At 42.5% G+C, this 18,943-nt stretch overlaps 2 protein-coding genes across 3 annotated transcripts in view; one reads left to right on the top strand and one right to left on the bottom strand.

The window, feature by feature from the left end:
* The window catches only part of mapk8ip2 (mitogen-activated protein kinase 8 interacting protein 2), a 33,219-nt gene that overhangs the window by 4,423 nt on the left and 9,853 nt on the right, over nt 1-18,943 (bottom strand). Inside the window, exons 2-13 of one of the 2 annotated variants that reach the window (XM_039808548.1) lie at nt 14,000-14,105; nt 8,143-8,382; nt 7,966-8,041; nt 7,229-7,330; nt 4,489-6,694; nt 4,082-4,290; nt 3,197-3,272; nt 1,457-1,629; nt 1,251-1,360; nt 1,009-1,131; nt 793-863; nt 599-697 (exon numbers count right to left, since the gene is read on the bottom strand). In XM_039808548.1, the coding sequence (XP_039664482.1) occupies nt 599-697; nt 793-863; nt 1,009-1,131; nt 1,251-1,360; nt 1,457-1,629; nt 3,197-3,272; nt 4,082-4,290; nt 4,489-6,694; nt 7,229-7,330; nt 7,966-8,041; nt 8,143-8,382; nt 14,000-14,105 (3,591 nt within the window). Of the gene's footprint in view, nt 1-598; nt 698-792; nt 864-1,008; nt 1,132-1,250; nt 1,361-1,456; nt 1,630-3,196; nt 3,273-4,081; nt 4,291-4,488; nt 6,695-7,126; nt 7,331-7,965; nt 8,042-8,142; nt 8,383-13,999; nt 14,106-18,943 lie in introns of both variants that reach the window. The other variant, XM_039808547.1, reaches the window with a different exon arrangement.
* On the top strand, nt 15,860-18,903 carry LOC120563982 (gastricsin-like). Its single transcript, XM_039808551.1, has 9 exons — nt 15,860-15,918; nt 16,069-16,210; nt 16,343-16,460; nt 16,819-16,937; nt 17,279-17,478; nt 17,611-17,727; nt 17,871-18,018; nt 18,298-18,396; nt 18,525-18,903. Exons 1-9 carry the CDS (start codon nt 15,860-15,862, stop codon nt 18,687-18,689), a joined length of 1,167 nt encoding a protein of 388 aa, XP_039664485.1. The 3' UTR covers nt 18,690-18,903.

Raw genomic sequence — 18,943 nt, 5'->3', positions numbered from 1 at the left:
TCTCGTTTCCTTTTTGCACAGCCGCTGCATGTTGACACACCTGTAAGTTAACGTTAAACTAGTTGCAATGTAAGCTAACTAATTAGCGTTGTTGTCCCTACGGCTGTTACTGCGTAGCGATCATAGACCGAATATAAAGATGTAGAGATCATAGACGGTATAGAAAGATAGTAGCGATAGACGCTCATCAGATCTGCTGTCATTGCTTGAATTGGAGGACAGAAGTTGCTCCACGTTTCCCCACTTTTTGCCACAGCTGATAGGCTAAATTATCCGGACTTCTTTCAGCGGATTGATTGATGGCTGTCCTCCAGAGTGAACAGAACTGCGTCCATGGCAACGCTCTGCTTTTGCATGGCAACGGTGTGTTATCCTTAGCAGCGGTCTGTTATCAAGAAATAACAGACCGCATTCTACATTAGAATTCAACCAAGCCATGTAATAAATATATATATATATATATATATATATATGTGTGTGTGTGTGTTAAATCAAACAAAAGCACAGAAACACAAAAGAAGTAGAAGTAAATTCATTACTGTGCCTTGGTATACCTTTGATGTAGAGTAATTGATATAATAATGTGATTTGGACTCACCCAACACACTCTGCTACAGGCCGCATGGACTCCTGGGATACAAACACGTGGCAAGCAAATCTGTTCAACATGGGGTGCTTAGTGATAAAGCCAAAGTAGCTGCGGTAGAGAGAAGAAAACAATATGATGAAATTAGTCAGCTGTTACACTGCACACTGGTGACAAGAGGACAGAAAACCAATGTGTTTGTTTACCAGTTGTTCCTCGGATGGCATCCACAGAAGGAGATGTTCTTCATCTGGAAGAAGTGACTACATCTGTCATACTGAAGATGGGGCGAGGTGCAAAGACAGAGACAAGAAGAAAGCATTAAAGCATTGATGTAACTTGTTATTCCATAGCAGAGGGACGACTGACTTTGAATTAATTGTCTGAGGAATTGATTGATTCATTTTTTCATTTGTCCATACCTCATCAAGGGTGTCATATTCATCCTCCAGACTCATGATCAGTTTCACTCCTTGCAAGCTAATCTCCAGCTCACACAGAGAAGGAGGTCGCACATGTACCGTCCGTTTCCTTGATATCGCAATCTAACATAAATATATCATATTTACATGTCAAAACAACTTCCTTTAATGGTGCACACAGTGTAGCATACATGCTTGTGTCTGTTTTGTGCCATTGTTTTGCTGTTTTCCACTTGGCTCACCTTCTGCATGGCGGCGCAGAGAATGCCATTGCCTTGGTGATAAGGTACCTCAACAGATCCCAAAAACTGAACGCTGAAAGTCTCAATCCATGCTGGATTTCTTTTCATGCCTACAGAGTGCAATGTAGACACATACAGAACATGTGATTGTTCATACCTTTACAGTGAGACAAAGGAAACAACAGTCGATGACTCTCTCAACTCACCCAACAGCTCCTTAGACTGGCCTATGACCTCATGGGCATAGAAAGCAGGAAAGATGCCCCTCTCCCCTGTTCGCATGTTATAGCCTCGGTACCAGTAGTCATCCTCTTCTTCCTCCACATACAAAGGATCATCCACATCCAGCTCCAGCTCATCTGTATGTCTGGGGATGAATCTGCAGAGAGCAGCAGAGAGGGAGAGGACAAAAAAGAACTCTGTTAAATGTTGTGTCCTTACATGGTATCCCTGCTGCTGCGCATCCTATAGATGGGAGTTAATTCAATCAGGAAGCATCTGTTTGGGTTTCAGGTGACTCCCATTGGGGAGCAGAGAGAAAAGAGAAATTAAACAGCTGACAGAGAAAGACGGTGGGGTGGGTGTAGGGAGACAGAGCTCTACATTTTGGGATGTACTTACTAAAAAAAGTACTGTAGCAAAGCAAATACATTATTATAAATGCACAAAATGTACATACAAGGGAGGTGCATGTAGCTTTCCCTCTCGCTCTTGCACACACCCACAGACACAGGGGGTGTCTCATGTGATTATTACTGGTCACCCTGCAGCTCTCGAGCCCAACTGTAGCTTGGACATCTGCTCTCCTCCCTTACATAATTAGTGAATCATCAAGGAAAAGTATCTTTGTTTATCTCTACAAGGACCTTTTCTCCCAGACACAAACTGCTAATTTGCAAATTGGAGTTAATGGAATTCACAATTTATTCCACCATACTGTTTCTACAATCACTGAAAACAATTGGGCGCATTTCTTGCAATCCTTTATTATGTATATGCTCTTTGCTGTAATTCACATTGCTCTCACTGATATCCCCAGGGCTCCAGACTGCGAGCTAATGGTCGCATTTTGCGACCAAAATTTGAGTGTGCGACCAGTAAATTTGCCCCCTTTTTTTACACGTTAAACGTTGAAATTTCGGTACCTGAGAGCGCGTAAGGGCAAGCTTATCTGTCCTCTCTGAAAATTGACAGAGAGCGGTGCTCCGACACAGACTCGCACACACGCAGAGCTGCAGACGACGCAAACTACGTCGGCTCAGCAGTTTTGTTGAAGTCACAGTGAGTCACGGAAATGCCGATAAAGTGGTTTCAAGTGTGGTTACAGTTTTTCATGCTGCAATATGATATTAATGGCGAGCCGAAAGCGGTCGCGGTGCTGTTGAGGTTACACTTCCTCGGAGACGAGCAGCCAGGCACAACAGTGGTTTCTATGCCCTGGTGACTGACTGGTTACAGGGGGGTGTTGGGGGTTTAAGAAAAAAAAAAAATTTTTTTTAAAAAAAAAAAAAAAAAAACAATTAAAAGGGGTTATGATGAAAGCATTAAAGAACAAGAAACCGTAATGAAACTGAAAATAAACAAAAACAAAACTAATATACAAATACAATAATAAACAAAATATATATATTTTATTTTTTACCGTCATGACAGCGATGCAGCTGTCAGTTTACCTTATATGTTGCATCTTCAAAAGTGACACTGAATTTGAAACAGCACATTGTAATTTCTGCATCTATTATCAAAGTATTTATTAGTAATACAGTTGAAATGAGTAGAAATGTGAATATTTGGTTAGCATGTTGATTTACGGTGTGTGCCCCAAAATTTTCTGGTTGTGCCCCTAAAATTTTCAGTTGGGGGCCACTGTGCTCCTAGTGAAAAAAGTTAGTCTGGAGCCCTGTTATCCCATTATCAAACAATGAGTGTACTGTAGATTGTCTTACCTGTAGACTGCCCTGTGTGTCTGGTCCCTCTCCTCTCCATTGATGGTACAGGAGAAAAGTCCAAAGGACTCTGTGCCTAAGTGGCAAACATACGCCTGTTAGACCTTTTTACTGTCCTGAAAACGACCTTTTTCAAATAAAACTGAAAGCTAAATGTCAAAAACAACATACTCTGAATTATTTGTTGTAATTATTTGTTGGAGGAACATTCTCAAGTAAACTTTGTTGGAGGTAGTCTAAATGGGAGCTCATTTGATTTGTCAAAAAAGAAATGGCAAAGAAAGCCTTTGTAATGAGCCTTTGATTATGCAAATCACCCTTTATTAGGGATATGAATCTTGAAGCGAGAGCACTGATTGATGATGGATGTACTGAGAGGCAGAGCCCTCCCATAGGTCTTGTGTGGGCTCCCTGCCAAATTTAGATCACATGTTAATGTATCATGCTGACAGTGATGAGTTAAACTCTAATGTAGTATATTCATTCTACAGAGCCTGAGTACATTTTAACGATAATAGGTATATTTACATTAGATTAAGTTAAAGGAATAGTTCCACATTTTGAAAAATGCACGTATTCACTTTCTTGCCGAGAGTTACTGTAGATGAGGAGTGGTAATGAGTAAGCTTTAGAATCAGGATGGATGTTTCCCCCTGCTTTTAGTCTTTATGCGAAACTAAGCTAATATCTCCTGACTAGTTTCATGTTTAATTGACAGATATAAGAGTGTTTCTTATCTAACTCTCGGAAAGAAAGTGAATATATGTATTGCCCAAAATCTCAAATGATTCCTTTAATCCGTAAAATTACATCTTTGATTGCAAGTACATATCTGAGAGTTTTCCAAAAGGGTGCAGTGTCTGAATAGCCTTGTGGGCGACTTACTGGAGGAGCGGGAGGTGCTGTTGACGAACACATTGAGGAACTTCTTAGAGAATGGGAGGTCAGCCTCAGGGGATGAGTCCTCAGAAGAACTGAGAAGTTCTGGCCTCACCTCCTCATCATCGTGACCATAGTCCACCCCTCTCGTCCCCAAAGGCTCCTCGTCACATAGCGTGGAGAGCTCACTGTCATCACTCAGGACGGAGGTGCACCTGAGAGGACAGGGTTTGTTGGTTTCAAGTACTGTAAGATTACTTGATTTACCACTAGAAGGCACAACCTACAGAAAGTAGTATTTAATTAAAAATTTTAAATAAGTGTTTATCTCTAATTAGAGAATAATGCAAATTTAAACACAGACACACATACTAAATTTTCACACATTTCACACACTGATTGTCAGAGCATACCTTCTGAGACTGACTAGTTCCAGTGTAGTATTCTCATCCACCACCAGCGTGTACTTCATGGAGTCATACGCCAGTCCATCATCTTCATTCGGCTGTCTCAGAGCCAGATCTTTTTCACACAGTGGTAGGTCATGGTCAGATATGAGATGGTCTTGCACACTGGAATCAAGGGGTGGTGAACTGTCAAGCTCTAAGTCACTTCCCCTGTAGGACTGCTTCCTCAAGCCACCCAGGAATGGGTAAGAGTCTCCGTCCTCCTCCTCTTCTTCATTGTCTGTGGAGTAGGTGAGGCTGAAGCAGCGGTTTGTCTGGGCAGTGGGTATGTCCAGTGTCAGGCTTTGTTTAACCTCGGTGATACGCTCAAGAGAGGCTGAGGAACGACTCGTTGGCCTGGGCTCGGTCTCTCGTCCTCCGTCCTTGTCGCTGACCACACTCTCACTGAGGCTTGGTGAGTCCAGATCCTTCCTTCCCTCTAGCATCATCAAGTCATTGTTGGGTTCTTCATCTTCCTCCTGTCTCCTGGCATTCTTGGATGGTTTGTCTGTGAAGTTCTTCTCAGAGTCTTTAGTGGTATCCAAGGAGTTGAAATCTGTGGTCCCCCTCCCGTTGTTTGCACAGCGCTCCAAGATCACAGGGTTTATGGTGTCACCAGTACAGTTGTTCATATACAGACAGGTATTCATCACTGCTCCTTCTTTTGAAGACTCCACACTCTTCATCCTCTCTCCTTCATTCTCTTCTTCCTCTGATCCCTCCATCTCTGCTTTCTTCTCTTGGTCCTCATCATTGAAACCATCTCCATCTCCAATGTCTGAGGATGGTGAGATGGTGTCTGACACAGACACCTTCCTCTTGAAGCAGTCCTCAGGACAACTGATTGGGTACGAGCCCTCTGAGATCATCCTGTTGACCAGGTTGCTGAGCAGCCATGGTGAGTCTGAGTTCTCGCTCAGGTCGTCTTCGCTTTCTGATTCAGAGTCTCCCTCACTGGTTCCATCATATTCATCTGCATTGGGCATTAGCCTGGGTCCCACTGGCAGGTAGAAGGAGCGTTTGAAGCTCTCTAGACTGTGGTCTGGTTCTATCTGCAGCACCATCTGTCTGGACATGCTGTCTTCACATTGTTGGGCTGGAGGCAAAGTTTCATCTGGGTCAGCCTGGTGTTCGAAGGACAGCTCATCGTCCACATTCTGCAGCCCCATCAGAGCTCGATCATCATCGTAAGACTCAGGGGGTAAGATGGGTGAGTCAACAGGGGATGGCGTAGCAATAGTGGGTGAGGGTAGAGGGGAAGGAGAGGGAAGAGGAGACCCTTCTTTGATTGGGTCAGGTTGGCCCAGAAGTAAAGACACTTTCAGTCCCACGATGCCACTGTCCTGCTCTAACTCTGTGTCCGGGTCCAGTTCCTGGTCTGATGTAGGCGAGCTGGCCTCCTCAATTGAGTTGGTGAGGTGAGACGAGCGTCCACTGCTGCTGTCATCACTTGTCAGGTCAAGCTCTGTCTCTGAGATAGAGGAGATCATGTTGGAGACCACGGGACCTCCACAGGCAAACGCTGCCTCCAGCTCCCCTTCAACGTCAGAGTCAGAGCCTGGAGAGCTGAGGTCCTTGTCCTGGTCCGAAGTCATGTAACCCTGCTGGTTCATGTCTGCTATCCCTGGGTCTGAGGATGGAGAGGTGGAGTCGTTAGCGGCTGCCTCCATGGCAGAAACTGCTGCATCGGAACTGTTGGACCGGTCAAGAACATCTGAGCGGCTGTTGGCCATAAAGCTGGAGAAGGAGGCGGGTTCAATGGAGGGGAATTCCACGTAAGTCGACTGATTCTCCTTACACACCATATCGTAAGTCTCCTTACACATGAACTCCACCTCAAAGTCCTTCTCCAGCTCCTCATCAGAGAAGGGTGTATCAGCACCGTCGTTGGCTCCCATGGGTGCAGTGGATGACAAGCAGCGACTGGTTCCATCTGGGTCTAGCTCGTTCTCCGGCTCCACACCGGACTCACTGGTGATCGTGTAAGTGTCGGTGGCACGCCGGTTTGAGTGTTTGTGGTTGTGGTCGCTGTTGAGGTCGTGGTCCACCTCGGTGTCCGAACACTGGGAGTGCTCGTCTACAGAAGGTACTCTGGCTGTCTGGACTGAAGGGTCTACTTTTGACTCAGTGACATCACCAGAGAAAGGGTGGGACTTGTGTTGACCAAATGAGCCTGTGAAGATAAAATGGTGGGGAGAAACAAGAAAGGCAATGGGAGAATGAAAGTACAGGATGACATAGAGGATTATGAAGAAGATGATGTAGAGAATGCAAAAAGAGAAATGAGACAGGTCAGAAGAGTTGCAGAGCAATTTGGACAATTAAAGAAAGAAGATTATAGAATAATACATTTTTCTTGAGTTCATAATCAGTTTTACAAAAAAAGGATGTGGAATGAGCAAGTTCAGCAAATGCTTTTTCATTAGAAACACACAAATATGATTTCCCAAAGTAGACTAGTGTAAATGGGTTTGTAACAATGTGTTTTGCTAAACATATATAGTCATATAAGTCAAATTCACATCACGTCGTATCATTTCACATCACGGCACTACTGATGATAATGGAATGAGCTCTAAGCTTGCTGGGCTGGCCTTTTTGTTACCGTATTCGGGCCTCTCCCGCCTGTTGCCCTCGATGTCGCAGAGGAGGGGCCTGTGAGGGGATTGGGGGTTCCCGCCCTCCCCTGCCTGTTTTGGTGGAGTACCTTTGCTCTGAGACCCTGGTGCCTGGGAAACTGGAGAGGCTGGGCACTGGCCTGTCACATGGCTACCATCCTCCAGACATGAGTGGGTTGGAGACAGACGACCTTGATGTAGAGAAGATATTTATTTTCTAACTGTGTAATGCCTGCAGTTTGTAAAGAATCATTTATAATAGCTGGGGCTTCTTTTAAACAAGGCAACAATAAATCTGCCCATCTGGGACAATCATTTCATGAATGAAAAACTAAAAAAAAAAAAAAAAAAAAAGAATCAAGAAACTTAAAATACTTTCAAATCTAATATGATGTGCATTGATGATGTGCAGTTTTTTAAAAATGTTTTTTATGTTTGATTATTTCCTTCTAATTACCTGACATGAGCGAATCCATGTCATTTTCAAATAATACACAACTTGCGTTTCATCAGGTTGAATTTAAGGATATTTTATTATATGATATGATATTTTATTATATTATTCGCAGAAAGCTGTAATGGGGCAGACTATATACTGTATCTGTTATCAGTCATTAGAAGATCCCTAGGTGATTCAGCTAATGAATTAGTGTATGGTAAGAAACTGAATCTATTATGTATGAAAAAAAATTATTTCTTCTCCAAAGATTTATCAAAATATTGTCAGTCAAAATAAGCAGGTGTGGTACACCAACAAAAGAATACAATGAAAACATATCTATAGTCCATACTCAAACTTATCACAGCTAATTAGTCATGTATTCACCCTGTGAGGTCTTGCGTAAAGAGTCCTGCCAGCTTCCTTTCTTTGGGGAGAGACTGCTGTTGTTGTTCAGTGAATCCTAATGAGAGGAGAGAGAGGAAGATATTCAACAAAGTTGTACAGAGTTATACATAATCTGTGTTCAGTGTGTGTTTAGGACCACAGCTTCAGGCTGCTTACCTGTGACACAGCAGTGGTGAGGTTCAATGTGGTGGGTCTGCTCTTCAGAGTGCCAAGAGTAGGAGAGAGAGGGGGGGAGGCAGAGGGGGACGGGGGTGCATCAGGGTCAATCTCTTCATCTTCTTCCTCTTCCTCCTCCTCATCATCATCTTCATCGTCAATCATCTCAAACTCTTGGAAGTCATCCTGGAAGGAGCAGACTGGGTGGTGCATGTCACTCTTCTCCAGAATGAGGGAGTCCTAAGGCCGAGGACAGAGATAGAAAGACAAAAGAGAAAGAGAGACTTGTAATGTGGTACACACACCTTCAGCATGTTTTAGATAAACTAACCAAAGCATCTCCTGCTCTGACAGCAGAGGGGGAAGTGTTATGTAGTGAGTCAACACAAAGAAAAAAGCTGCTACCTTCTATCCACTGCATATTATTTCCATTTTCATCTAAAAGCTTTGCCAAGAACAGGCCTGTCTGAGAGATGATTAGAACAAGGAGACCACAGATGGACGGCATGCAACACGATGTTCTTTGATTACACAGAGGGCATTTGTAAAACACACATAAAAGCACTGTAGTGGGCAACTCTGTCACATAAGCAGCCACAGTACATTTTGCTGATATGTTCTTTCTGCAAACTCGGGTCCTCTGTGTGCAGTGTGCACCCATGAATACACGTGTGTGTGTGTGTGTGTGTGTGTGTGTGTGTGTGTGTGTGTGTGCATAAGAGAGATAAGCTAAGTGCAGCCTTCAGCATCAGCAGCGTTCCCACCTCCCTATGAAAAGATAAAGGTGAAAAGGTTGAAACAATTAAGTTAATACAAAGTAAACTGGAAAAAACCTAGTCTTCAGGATGGACTGTTTGGAAGAGAAAGGAGGAGATGATAGTGTGTGTGTGAGGCAATGAAATAAGAGTGGATCAATCAATAGTCTCTCAGGTTTCAGTTGGTTTACCGGAAAGCAGTGCACCAAATGATTTGAGGTTTAATAGACCACACCTCCATGAGCGTGATTGTGCTGCTGTGTAGTTTTCATGTTTGCCAGATACAAGGTATATTGATGGTGCAAGGTCTATGAAGTAGCTTTTTGACACATCTCACACTGTCTGCTAAATATGGAAGAAGAGGCAATTGCACTTTGTCTGTGACAAGGCAAAATTTATCACATTGCTGCATTGTGGAATTGCATAATCTCTCACCTACATTCAACCTTACAAAAGTGAGATCACAACACCATCTCCCCTGATGAGCCTAAAAACATTGAGTATATGGCGTTGCTCATGCTAATATTACTGTAATAAAAACTGATACATCATGGACAGAGTGCACAGACATTACCACAAACATTTGTGTCTTATTTTTCTTCTGATTATCTCTTCCCTACTTTAAATTTGACAAAGCAACACAATTATTGATTTATCTGGTTTACAGTTTGAGCAACGCAGCTGTTTCTTTACCTCTCAGTGCAGACTCTTTAATGGAGGAATCAAAGCTCACCCTTTCGCCCATCCAACGCGATTCTGCTGACGCCTGGTGCATCCACTTTATGCCACAGCAACAGAAATCAACTCTCAATCTATTACTGAGAGAGTACACATGAATATGTATACTTATATCTAATTAACATATCTATTTTTTCTGTTCTTTAGCTGTTGAGAGAGAAATGTTTTGAAAGGAATTGTGTATTGGCATGTGTTAAGAAACCTTAAATCAATCATTATAGGCATTCTCACTTCATGATCTACAGACAAGATTCATAATGTTGTTTCCTTACACTGACCTATCATAATCCATCACTAGGTGGGTATATGTGACCGATAACTCCATGGCAGGGTAAACATCCAAAGATCCATCAGCAGGGTTGTGAAAATGCCACACCTGCCTGGGAAAATAACCTGCACTGTCAGGAGACATCCTTTAGCGGGGGCCACCTGACAGACTCGAAGAAAAAGAGAGAACTATAAATAAGAGTTGTGTGTTGGAGAGAATCGATCTCCATAGTCTCCAGTTCCCAAGGACATCCCATCAGGCCCAGTGACTGTCACTCCTCTGTCACCCAGCAGACTTATGCTGGCACAGGGAGGTGTTGTGAATGATTTTAGCTCTTACATACACAGAAGCATACATTTATTCAGTCATTTCTGCTAATCAGCAACTCAATAGGGCAGTGTCTCGGGATGCTGATCAGTCGGCAAAGAGACGACACTGTGAAAAAGTGGAGTTTCATCCTATAAGTCATTTGTTTGAAACGTCATAATTGGCGTACGAATTCTTGAGTTATGGCCAAAAACACATTTTGTGAGGTCACAGTGACCTTGACCTTTGACCTCTGAAATCTAATCAGTTGGGTGGGTGTTTGTGCCTAATAGGGTTAGGGTAAGATTCCCTCCACACGGACAACCTAAAAACATAATGCCTCAGACCATGGCTGTCGCCAGCATGGAGGCATAAAAGGATGAACACAGAGCAGCTTTTGGATCACGAATTAGCAGAACACAGGCTTGTCCAGCAAGGGTAATTCTATACAACCTACTGCGTCTGCTGCTGCACATCAGAAGAAAGTGACATGGCAGCTCCACTATACAGCACTGTCCTCAGCAGTGGGGAGCGGAGAGGCTTCGGGTTGAACTGCAGGGCCATCTTGCTTACTGAGTGGACCAGCTGACGGAGCAAAGCGCTGGATAGATGAGAGAAACTGAGGACATGATCCTCAAGCGATCACACTCGTAGATCTCAAAGAAGAGAAGTGGAGGCTGAGAATGAAGTGGTCTTTTACTATAACACCTAACAGGCAGCGGCGTCAACAGAAAACAGGAAGGGTCTGGTAGAGGTGCAAAAAAACCTTGCAGAGACCAATATATAACTGTTGATTGACCATGAATGCAATGCTGCCCAATTACTGCAGATGTACAGGAGTTATCTGTTGGCTGTGTCAGTATTGCAGTCAGGTATTCGACTAGGTGTTGTATTTTGGGTCTTTTTCAGTGCATAAATTACTGGCTACATGTTCACTGGTGCATGATTGGCTCCATACACACCTGCAAAGCCATTAGTCTTGTATCACTCAGGCGGTACTGTTACAATAATTGAAAAAAGGGAAATGATTTACTATTTACTACATTTATGCTCTTTTCACATCTAGCTCACAATATGATCATAAAAAAAGGTATGACTACATAATCACTATCGTCCCAAATGTATCTCTTACATTTACTTTGTTTGTACAATGACAGTATGATTTGTGTCTGTGTGTGGGTGCATGTCTGCCCACTTAATGCCCATTAACCTCTTAATCTGGGTGGATTTTATGTCGGAGGGTATGACAGATGTCGATTAGCCTACCATTAATGGAGACCACCTAGTGTGTGATGGCCTCCATCTATCAGTGTAATTCTCAATTTCCAAATTTTTAACTAGCACTACGTAGAGACACAGATACACCATTGCTCTGTCACACACTGAATTATGCATGCGCTCATGGTGTTCAATCGGGGCTGTGGAGAGACTGAGATGAACGCTAGAGAGACAGGAAGTGAAGAATCAGGGGCGAGTCACGGCAGAAAGCAGCAGGGTGTGTGTGTGTGTGTGGGGGGGGGGACTCAGAGGAAAGATTCAGACAAAAAAGGGAGGGGCTCCCTCTATTGTGGTCTCTCTGCTAGTTATTTTGATATTCTGGATTAAAATAATTAAAGGTCAAGGAGAAAAAACAAATCACACAGTTGAAAATACATTCTCAAACCTAATCCCCTCTGACATAACGGATAGTAGGAAAGGACAGCCTGAGTCGGAAATGCTATAGCATTTTGGCATTTGGCCAGCAATTACCATTTCCTCAGAGATATAAAATCAGACATTGATAACAAACCCATGTGAACAATCTTTAATTGCCTGTCTCTTTAGCTCTGGATGACAGAATAAGCTATTTTTTTTTAAGTGTGTCTATTTGTTTTTGCTCACATGTACGTATGTGTGTGCTCCTGTCAAAAAAAGCTAAGTACCGATCTAAAGGGTTATGCAGATTAAGACCTGAACCCCATAATGAATTGGAATTAATCAGAGCTGGGGATTGGGGCCGGAGGATAATCTCACTGTTTAGTTTGGCTGTTCTTTCTAAACATCAAAGACATGCTGCCCAATATGGCTAAATCATACTGACAAAAAAACAGAAGCCATTCTCTTAATCAGCAGAGTGTGGTGCACGAGGGAGGGACTGCTGCTGCTGACGAGCTGACAGAGTGTCACCCACCCGACTGATGCAGGCAAAATCAAATACCATGCGTAATACTCTTTGCACAAAATTCTCTATCTCACCTTTCATTCTCTGTTATTTAAATGTACATGGACACACTCAGAGGGCAACTGAGTCTGGTCTGTCCTATCCATCCCATGTCAGCAAGATTACTTCCTGTGGGCAATGATGCAATGTAACAAGGACCGACACTATCTCTCCCGTGCGCTTTTTTGATTGTGAAGTGAGCAGTCGCAGCCTTTGCTGATGTGTATATGATGTGTGTGTGTGTGTGTGTGTGTGTGTGTGTGTGTGTGTGTGTGTGTGTGTGTGTGTGTGTGTGTGTGTGTGTGTGTGTGCATGTGAACACGTGTGGAAGGGAGAGAGGAGGAAAAGGATACTGATGCATGGTTTACTATACTGTATTGCCTCTCTGGAACAAAAAGAAAAGAAAAAGAAAAAGTCTTTCTTACTGGAGAGGTTTCCTCACATGCTACGCGAACACAGCTTTGCTACAGAAGGGCTGCTAGCTATCCATAATGTGTTTTGTTGGTGGATTACAGTGGAGGAAGCAAAATATCTAGCACAGATTTATACCGAGAGCTTAACCCTCAGAACCAACCATCCCTGAGCTAAATCCCTGTTTCCAGTCACCTCGGCAGTAAGAGAGAGAGAGAGAGAGAGAGAGAGAGAGAGAGAGAGAGAGAGAGAGAGAGAGAGAGGAGAAAGTGAAGGAACCATAGCTTTAAGGGGGAAAGGGAGTGGAGAAGTGGTAAAGAGCAAGGGGGAGGGAATCTGAGCTCTGTCTCCGAGCAACACTGCATAGCAGGGAGGGAAGGGAAGACACATGGGAGGGAGGGAGGGAGGGAGGGAGGGACGTTGTCTCTGCATAGCAGCAAACTGCACTGGGTCACCCACCCTCTGCTGTAGCTGTGGCTCCACGCCACCAGCATAAGACATTTACATCCCACAGAATGGAGAGAGGGAGAAAGACAGAAAGAGAGAGGGAGGATATGAGAAAATAATTCTTAGAAATTGTGTAATTAAGGTCTAAGCTGGTCGGACATGTGGGGTGATGCAGCTAATGATTAAATTATTTGCATAAACTTCCTAACACAGTCACTAGAACAGGATGCTTAGTGGAGATGCTACTTAGAATTTCTATTATATGCCAAGGAGTGTAGTGAATGTATGCTGTTTGCTCAGATCCAGTGTGTATGATGATTTGTATGATTATCAGAGTACATAAAGGAAGTGCCACAATGTTTACCAAAGCCATGCATGTTTATCATTTTGCCGCTGGTATTATAATATGGATATCAGAGGCTTATGACCATTACTGTGACGACTGAAATGCTGGTCGCTTAAATAAAAATCCAGTGCTTACATAAGATAAGTATTTGCAAATAAGCAGTTTTCAACACTAAATAGCTATGCAAACCAAGTCAGTCTCTATCTTTTTTTCTGTCACCTTAAGTATGCAACACGTGTCAGCTCATTTTCACTATAGATTGCTTGAAGTTTCTCTCCTGTCACTGCAGAGGAGCAAGGCCGATATGCCAAAATTTGGTAGAAAACAGAAAAATAGGTTCCATTCCAAAAGGTTTACGATGCGTACAAAACTTTCAAAGGCCCCACCTTCTCATAAGGATCAGAGTCATAGTTGAGTCCAATCCCGCAGTCATCCGTGATTTCAGAGAGATCTTCATCATCAAACTCCTCCAGGCTGATGTCGTGGGCTGGCCTGGAAACACATGAGAGACAATATATGAGGGGAATTTCTCATTGATTTATGCCCATACACTGAGACCTGCTCTAGGGGAAACCTGTTCTAACTCATGGCCTGTCACTGTCTATCTGGGTCTCAGTCACATATACTGGACACAGGCAGCACACACCCACGTCCTCTACCTTCTTTTCCTTAAAAATCCACACTAACAAAGTGTGACACATTTCAGTGGTGTGGAATGACAACAGCAACACATACAGTATAACAATTAAATTTCACATTAAGTTGGTTGGATTATGTCATATGAGCTGTGGATGTTATAAACAGAGTATGTACAGCAACAGCACACTACCGCAGGGAAGTGATGTATTTGTAATGAGCTGTGGCATTGCAAGTTTTCTTGATTAGACTCTATCTCATCTTTGCCCCATTAATTTCAGCAGGCTCAAAGTTCTACAGCAGTTAGCTTGCTTTGTGTTGTAAGAAATGCTGCATTGCAGCTTTCCTACTAAGAAAAGGGCACTCCACATATTACGTATGGAGGTGAGCTTACATCACACAGTCATATAGTATCCCAAATATTGGTCCCTTGGAGAAAACGAGGACGTGCTGATGCACCTAAAAGTATAACAAAGAGGGTCATGAAAAAGTCATTGTAATCAGAGTGTCCCAATGCTAATGGTTTGCTTTAATGTACAGCAAGCTCTACTGACATAACAGACTAAGCATGGTGGATATATTAAAGGGCAAAAAGGGGGTTTTGAGGTTATTGAGAATGCAATTAAACTTATATGAAATGAACGTTGCTTGTTATAAGCCTTTGGTCCATTACTATAGTTCAGTCAAAGCACAAAAAGCAAAAATAAATTGCATAAACACATTTTCATCTTAACTTCATGCCCTTAAGCGTATGATATAAAAAAGCTATCAAAAGTAAACAATATTAAATGTTATGATAAGCTGAATGGCACGAAAGGTTTCGATAAAACTGTGTGGTTAGGGTGCTACTGATACTGAAGCCTTGATAAAACACATTCATTTTTCATTTGCGGAAAGTTACAGTTCCACAATTAGACTTGACCTTGGTGTTGATATGTGTATTTAATTGGATACAATTGTACTAATGCTACAACTTGAGGATTTCCAACAGCATGCAGAACATTTTCAGGGAAAACAACAGAAAGCTCTTATTACAAAATGCTAGAGATAATTAATAATCCAAACTCAAAGTCATAGCTCAGTACTCAGCACCAACTTCTTAAAAGACAAGAAGAAAAGACATATTCATCATACTTCGTCATGTATATTTTTTAGATTAAAAACTTATTTCTACAATTTGTAATTCTTGTAAAACAAGCAATATTTATCTATGCTATACGTTTTGGATCACGGGACAACAGAAAAAAGTTAAGTACGTAGGCTTACTGAACTTAAAGTGCCAAATTTAAATACCCATATGAGTTATTTAATGGTGACACTATATTATTCCATTGGATGTGCCCAGATGAATAACTTCCTTGTTTTAAATATGTTTAATTAAGAGGTTTTTGGCTGTGTTTGTGGAGTGTGGCTAACGCAGGAGGTTTAATGTGTAAATTAAGTATGTAGCTTTAAAGATAAAGGCTCTAAGGGTCACTTTGTCTGAACTGATATGACTGAAGTTTTGATAACAGTCTGGCTGATATGATCCTAAACATGTGTATATAAAGCCTGTTCAGATTCAAGCAGAGTTGTATCCATCCAGGAGTGCTGTGTGTACAGGAGGGATCATGAAGTGTCTTGTTGCTGTTTTGGTCTTTGTGGTGCTCGCAGAGGGACTTAAAGTAAAGTAAGGAAAACTATCTCTTTGTATTTCTCAATTCTGTGCCTCTTTTGTGATAAAAAAAAAAAAAAACAGAGAGCAAAATCATACTTTTGAAGGCTTACTGCTAAAGTGATTTAAAGTGAAAGTCATAGTTTTTGCTTCCTACTTCCTCAGGATCCCTCTGCAGAAGCACAAATCCATGCGTGAGACCCTGGGAGAGAAAGGGATCAAGATACCTTACCAGGATCCGGCTCTCAAGTACTACCCCGAACAGTTCGCCGGCTCTGCCAGCATGTACATCAATAACTACGCTGATGTAAGAAATCCTAACGGCACTTTTACACACTGCAGCACAGCATTTTGATGAAAGCATTGACTGACTGATTGGTTTGTACTATCTTTTATTCTGTTCCTCCCGTTCTTTTCCTTCAACCAATGTGTTGCACAGACCACCTACTTTGGCGCCATCAGTATTGGAACACCCCCCCAGTCCCTCCAAGTGCTGTTTGACACCGGCTCTTCCAACCTGTGGGTGGACTCCACCTACTGTAACACTCAGGCCTGCAGTGAGTACAAACCAACAGGCTTTTTACTACAAAATCCCTCATCTGTCACACTCTCATAGAACATGTTTGCATGTGAAGAACTTCTTCAGAGGACTTAAAGCTGATATAGGCCAAGCATGCAGAGCTAGTCAAGAGATTACATATTGTACATACATGGGATTTAGAGTTCTAGTGTAATTACAGGCATGTCACTAAGCATATTCGGTTTTTGGGAAACGTCAGACACTGTGTTAGTTCATATTCAGCTCATGATTTCCATAAGCAAATGAATTATCAGTATGTCAAAAGGCTTTGCAAGGCATGAGGACATGTTTGTGGAAAGGGCTTCAGAGAAAATCCCACTCTATGCCATTTGCAGACGCACACACAAAGTTCGACCCCCAGCAGTCGTCTACCTTCTCTGCCAATGGACAGAGTGTCTACCTACCCTATGGAGCTGGAAGCCTCTATGGACAGCTGGGATATGACACTGTCAATGTGAGTCAAAACAAATCATTCAAACCAAGTACATCAGTTAAATAAAACGCTAGACTGGAGTACTACCAGAAAGCAGACATTTTCAAAGATCAGTGCAGCCGACAATTTATGTAAAGTGTTGAATTAGTGAAAAGAAAAGGAATATAATTTTTATACACAAAATACTTTCAAAACTACAAAAATGTAGAACTAGCAGAATCATTGAAATGATTTATAGAATCAACAGAGGTTTACCCAATTCATTTCTTGACGTTGCTGTCTAGACTGAAGCTTGAACACGTATAAATACAGTCTATGAATTGGCATCTTACTCATTGTATTGGTTGGTTTTGGACTCATAGGTAGGCGGCATTGTGGTCACAAACCAGGAGATCGGTCTGAGCACACAGGAGCCTAGTAACCCCTTTCTGGCTGCCAAGTTTGATGGCATCCTCGGCCTGGCCTATCCAGGCATCTCAGCTGGAGGACAGACTCCTGTCATGGACAACATGATTTCTCAAGACCTGCTGAATGACGACTTATTTGCTTTCTACCTGTCCAGGTGACACAATAGATCTACTGAGTAGTGTAAAACATGCATCATCACATATAGGACATACTGTACTGCCTGAAATAAGACTGTATATCCACATGGAGACCTTGCAACTAAGTTTTGTTTTTTTGTCTGGTTTAGGGGAGGGCAGCAGGGCAGTGAGCTCTCTTTTGGAGGAGTGGACAACAGCATGTACCAGGGCCAGATCTACTGGACCCCTGTCACCTCTGAGACCTACTGGCAGATCGGCGTTCAAGGGTCAGTGCTTTTCAACATTTCATCAACGTGAAAAATCAAACGCTCTTCTGTATTTCTGTATAGTATAGCTTCCTAGATGAGTGATTCATTTTGTGTCCTAATATGACTGCATGAAAATCTTTGGCATGTGTGGTGCCTTGCAGATTCCAGATCAATGGCCAAGAGACCAGCTGGTGCTCTCAGGGCTGCCAGTCCATTGTGGACACTGGAACCTCATCGCTGACCGCCCCAAGCCAGTTTATGGGTAACATCATGCAGGCCATTGGAGCTCAACAGAGTCAATATGGAATGGTAAGACAAATTGAGAGACAGACAGACGCTCCTACAGAGAAGTAGTATGAAAGTTAGCCATCATTATTATTGCCCATAAAGATCCAGCTTTGTCTGCAGGCTGCATTTATTTAAAAGTCATAATGAGCAGTTGAGGTGAAGGTCCCAAAACATACCTTACCATACCATACCATTCAAAAGTGGAAAAGCAGGAATGAAATTAAACTATATACAAATTGGGCCAGTTTGTTTTGGTCTGCGTTTCTATCATTCTTAACAGTGTCTCTTTGTTGTCTCCAGTACATGGTGGACTGCAGCCAAATCAACAACCTGCCAACTCTCAGCTTTGTTATCAGCGGAACTGCCTTCCCTCTGCCTCCTTCTGCTTACATCGAACAGGTACGTTTTTTACATGCATGCAGAGTGTAATTTGTGTATGTGTCCCTTTATGTGCATGTCACATTGAATGATTTGTGGGTGTGCGTGCAATGTTATAAACATTTCAAATCACCTGTCTCCACATTTAGCAAAACCAGAATGGATACCAGTTCTGTTCAGTGAACATCAACCCCACCTACCTGCCCTCTCAGAATGGCCAGCCCCTGTGGATCTTTGGAGACGTGTTCCTCAGAGAGTACTACTCTGTCTATGACCGCACCAACAACCAAGTCGGCTTTGCATCAGCTGTCTAACTGTCGTCAGTGTAACCTAACCTGACCATAAACCTAATCAGATAAGATTTAAAAGTCTGTGTCCACTCAAACACATATATTGTCAAATAATATTGTTCTACATTTATTGTACATCCTCAAATTGGTAGATTCAATTGGATTTGAATATTAAAAACGGAAAAATGTGTCCATAAAATTGCATCATCCTCAAGCAGAATAAATTTAAAATGCTCACTGCAAGTGTTTTGATATTTCATTTTTCTAAATGAGACTGA

Source organism: Perca fluviatilis, chromosome 8 (genome assembly GCF_010015445.1).
Source record: "Perca fluviatilis chromosome 8, GENO_Pfluv_1.0, whole genome shotgun sequence".
NCBI lineage: Eukaryota > Metazoa > Chordata > Actinopteri > Perciformes > Percidae > Perca > Perca fluviatilis.
Note: the sequence above shows the minus strand (reverse complement) of the source record. Positions and strands in the feature narration are given on the sequence as shown.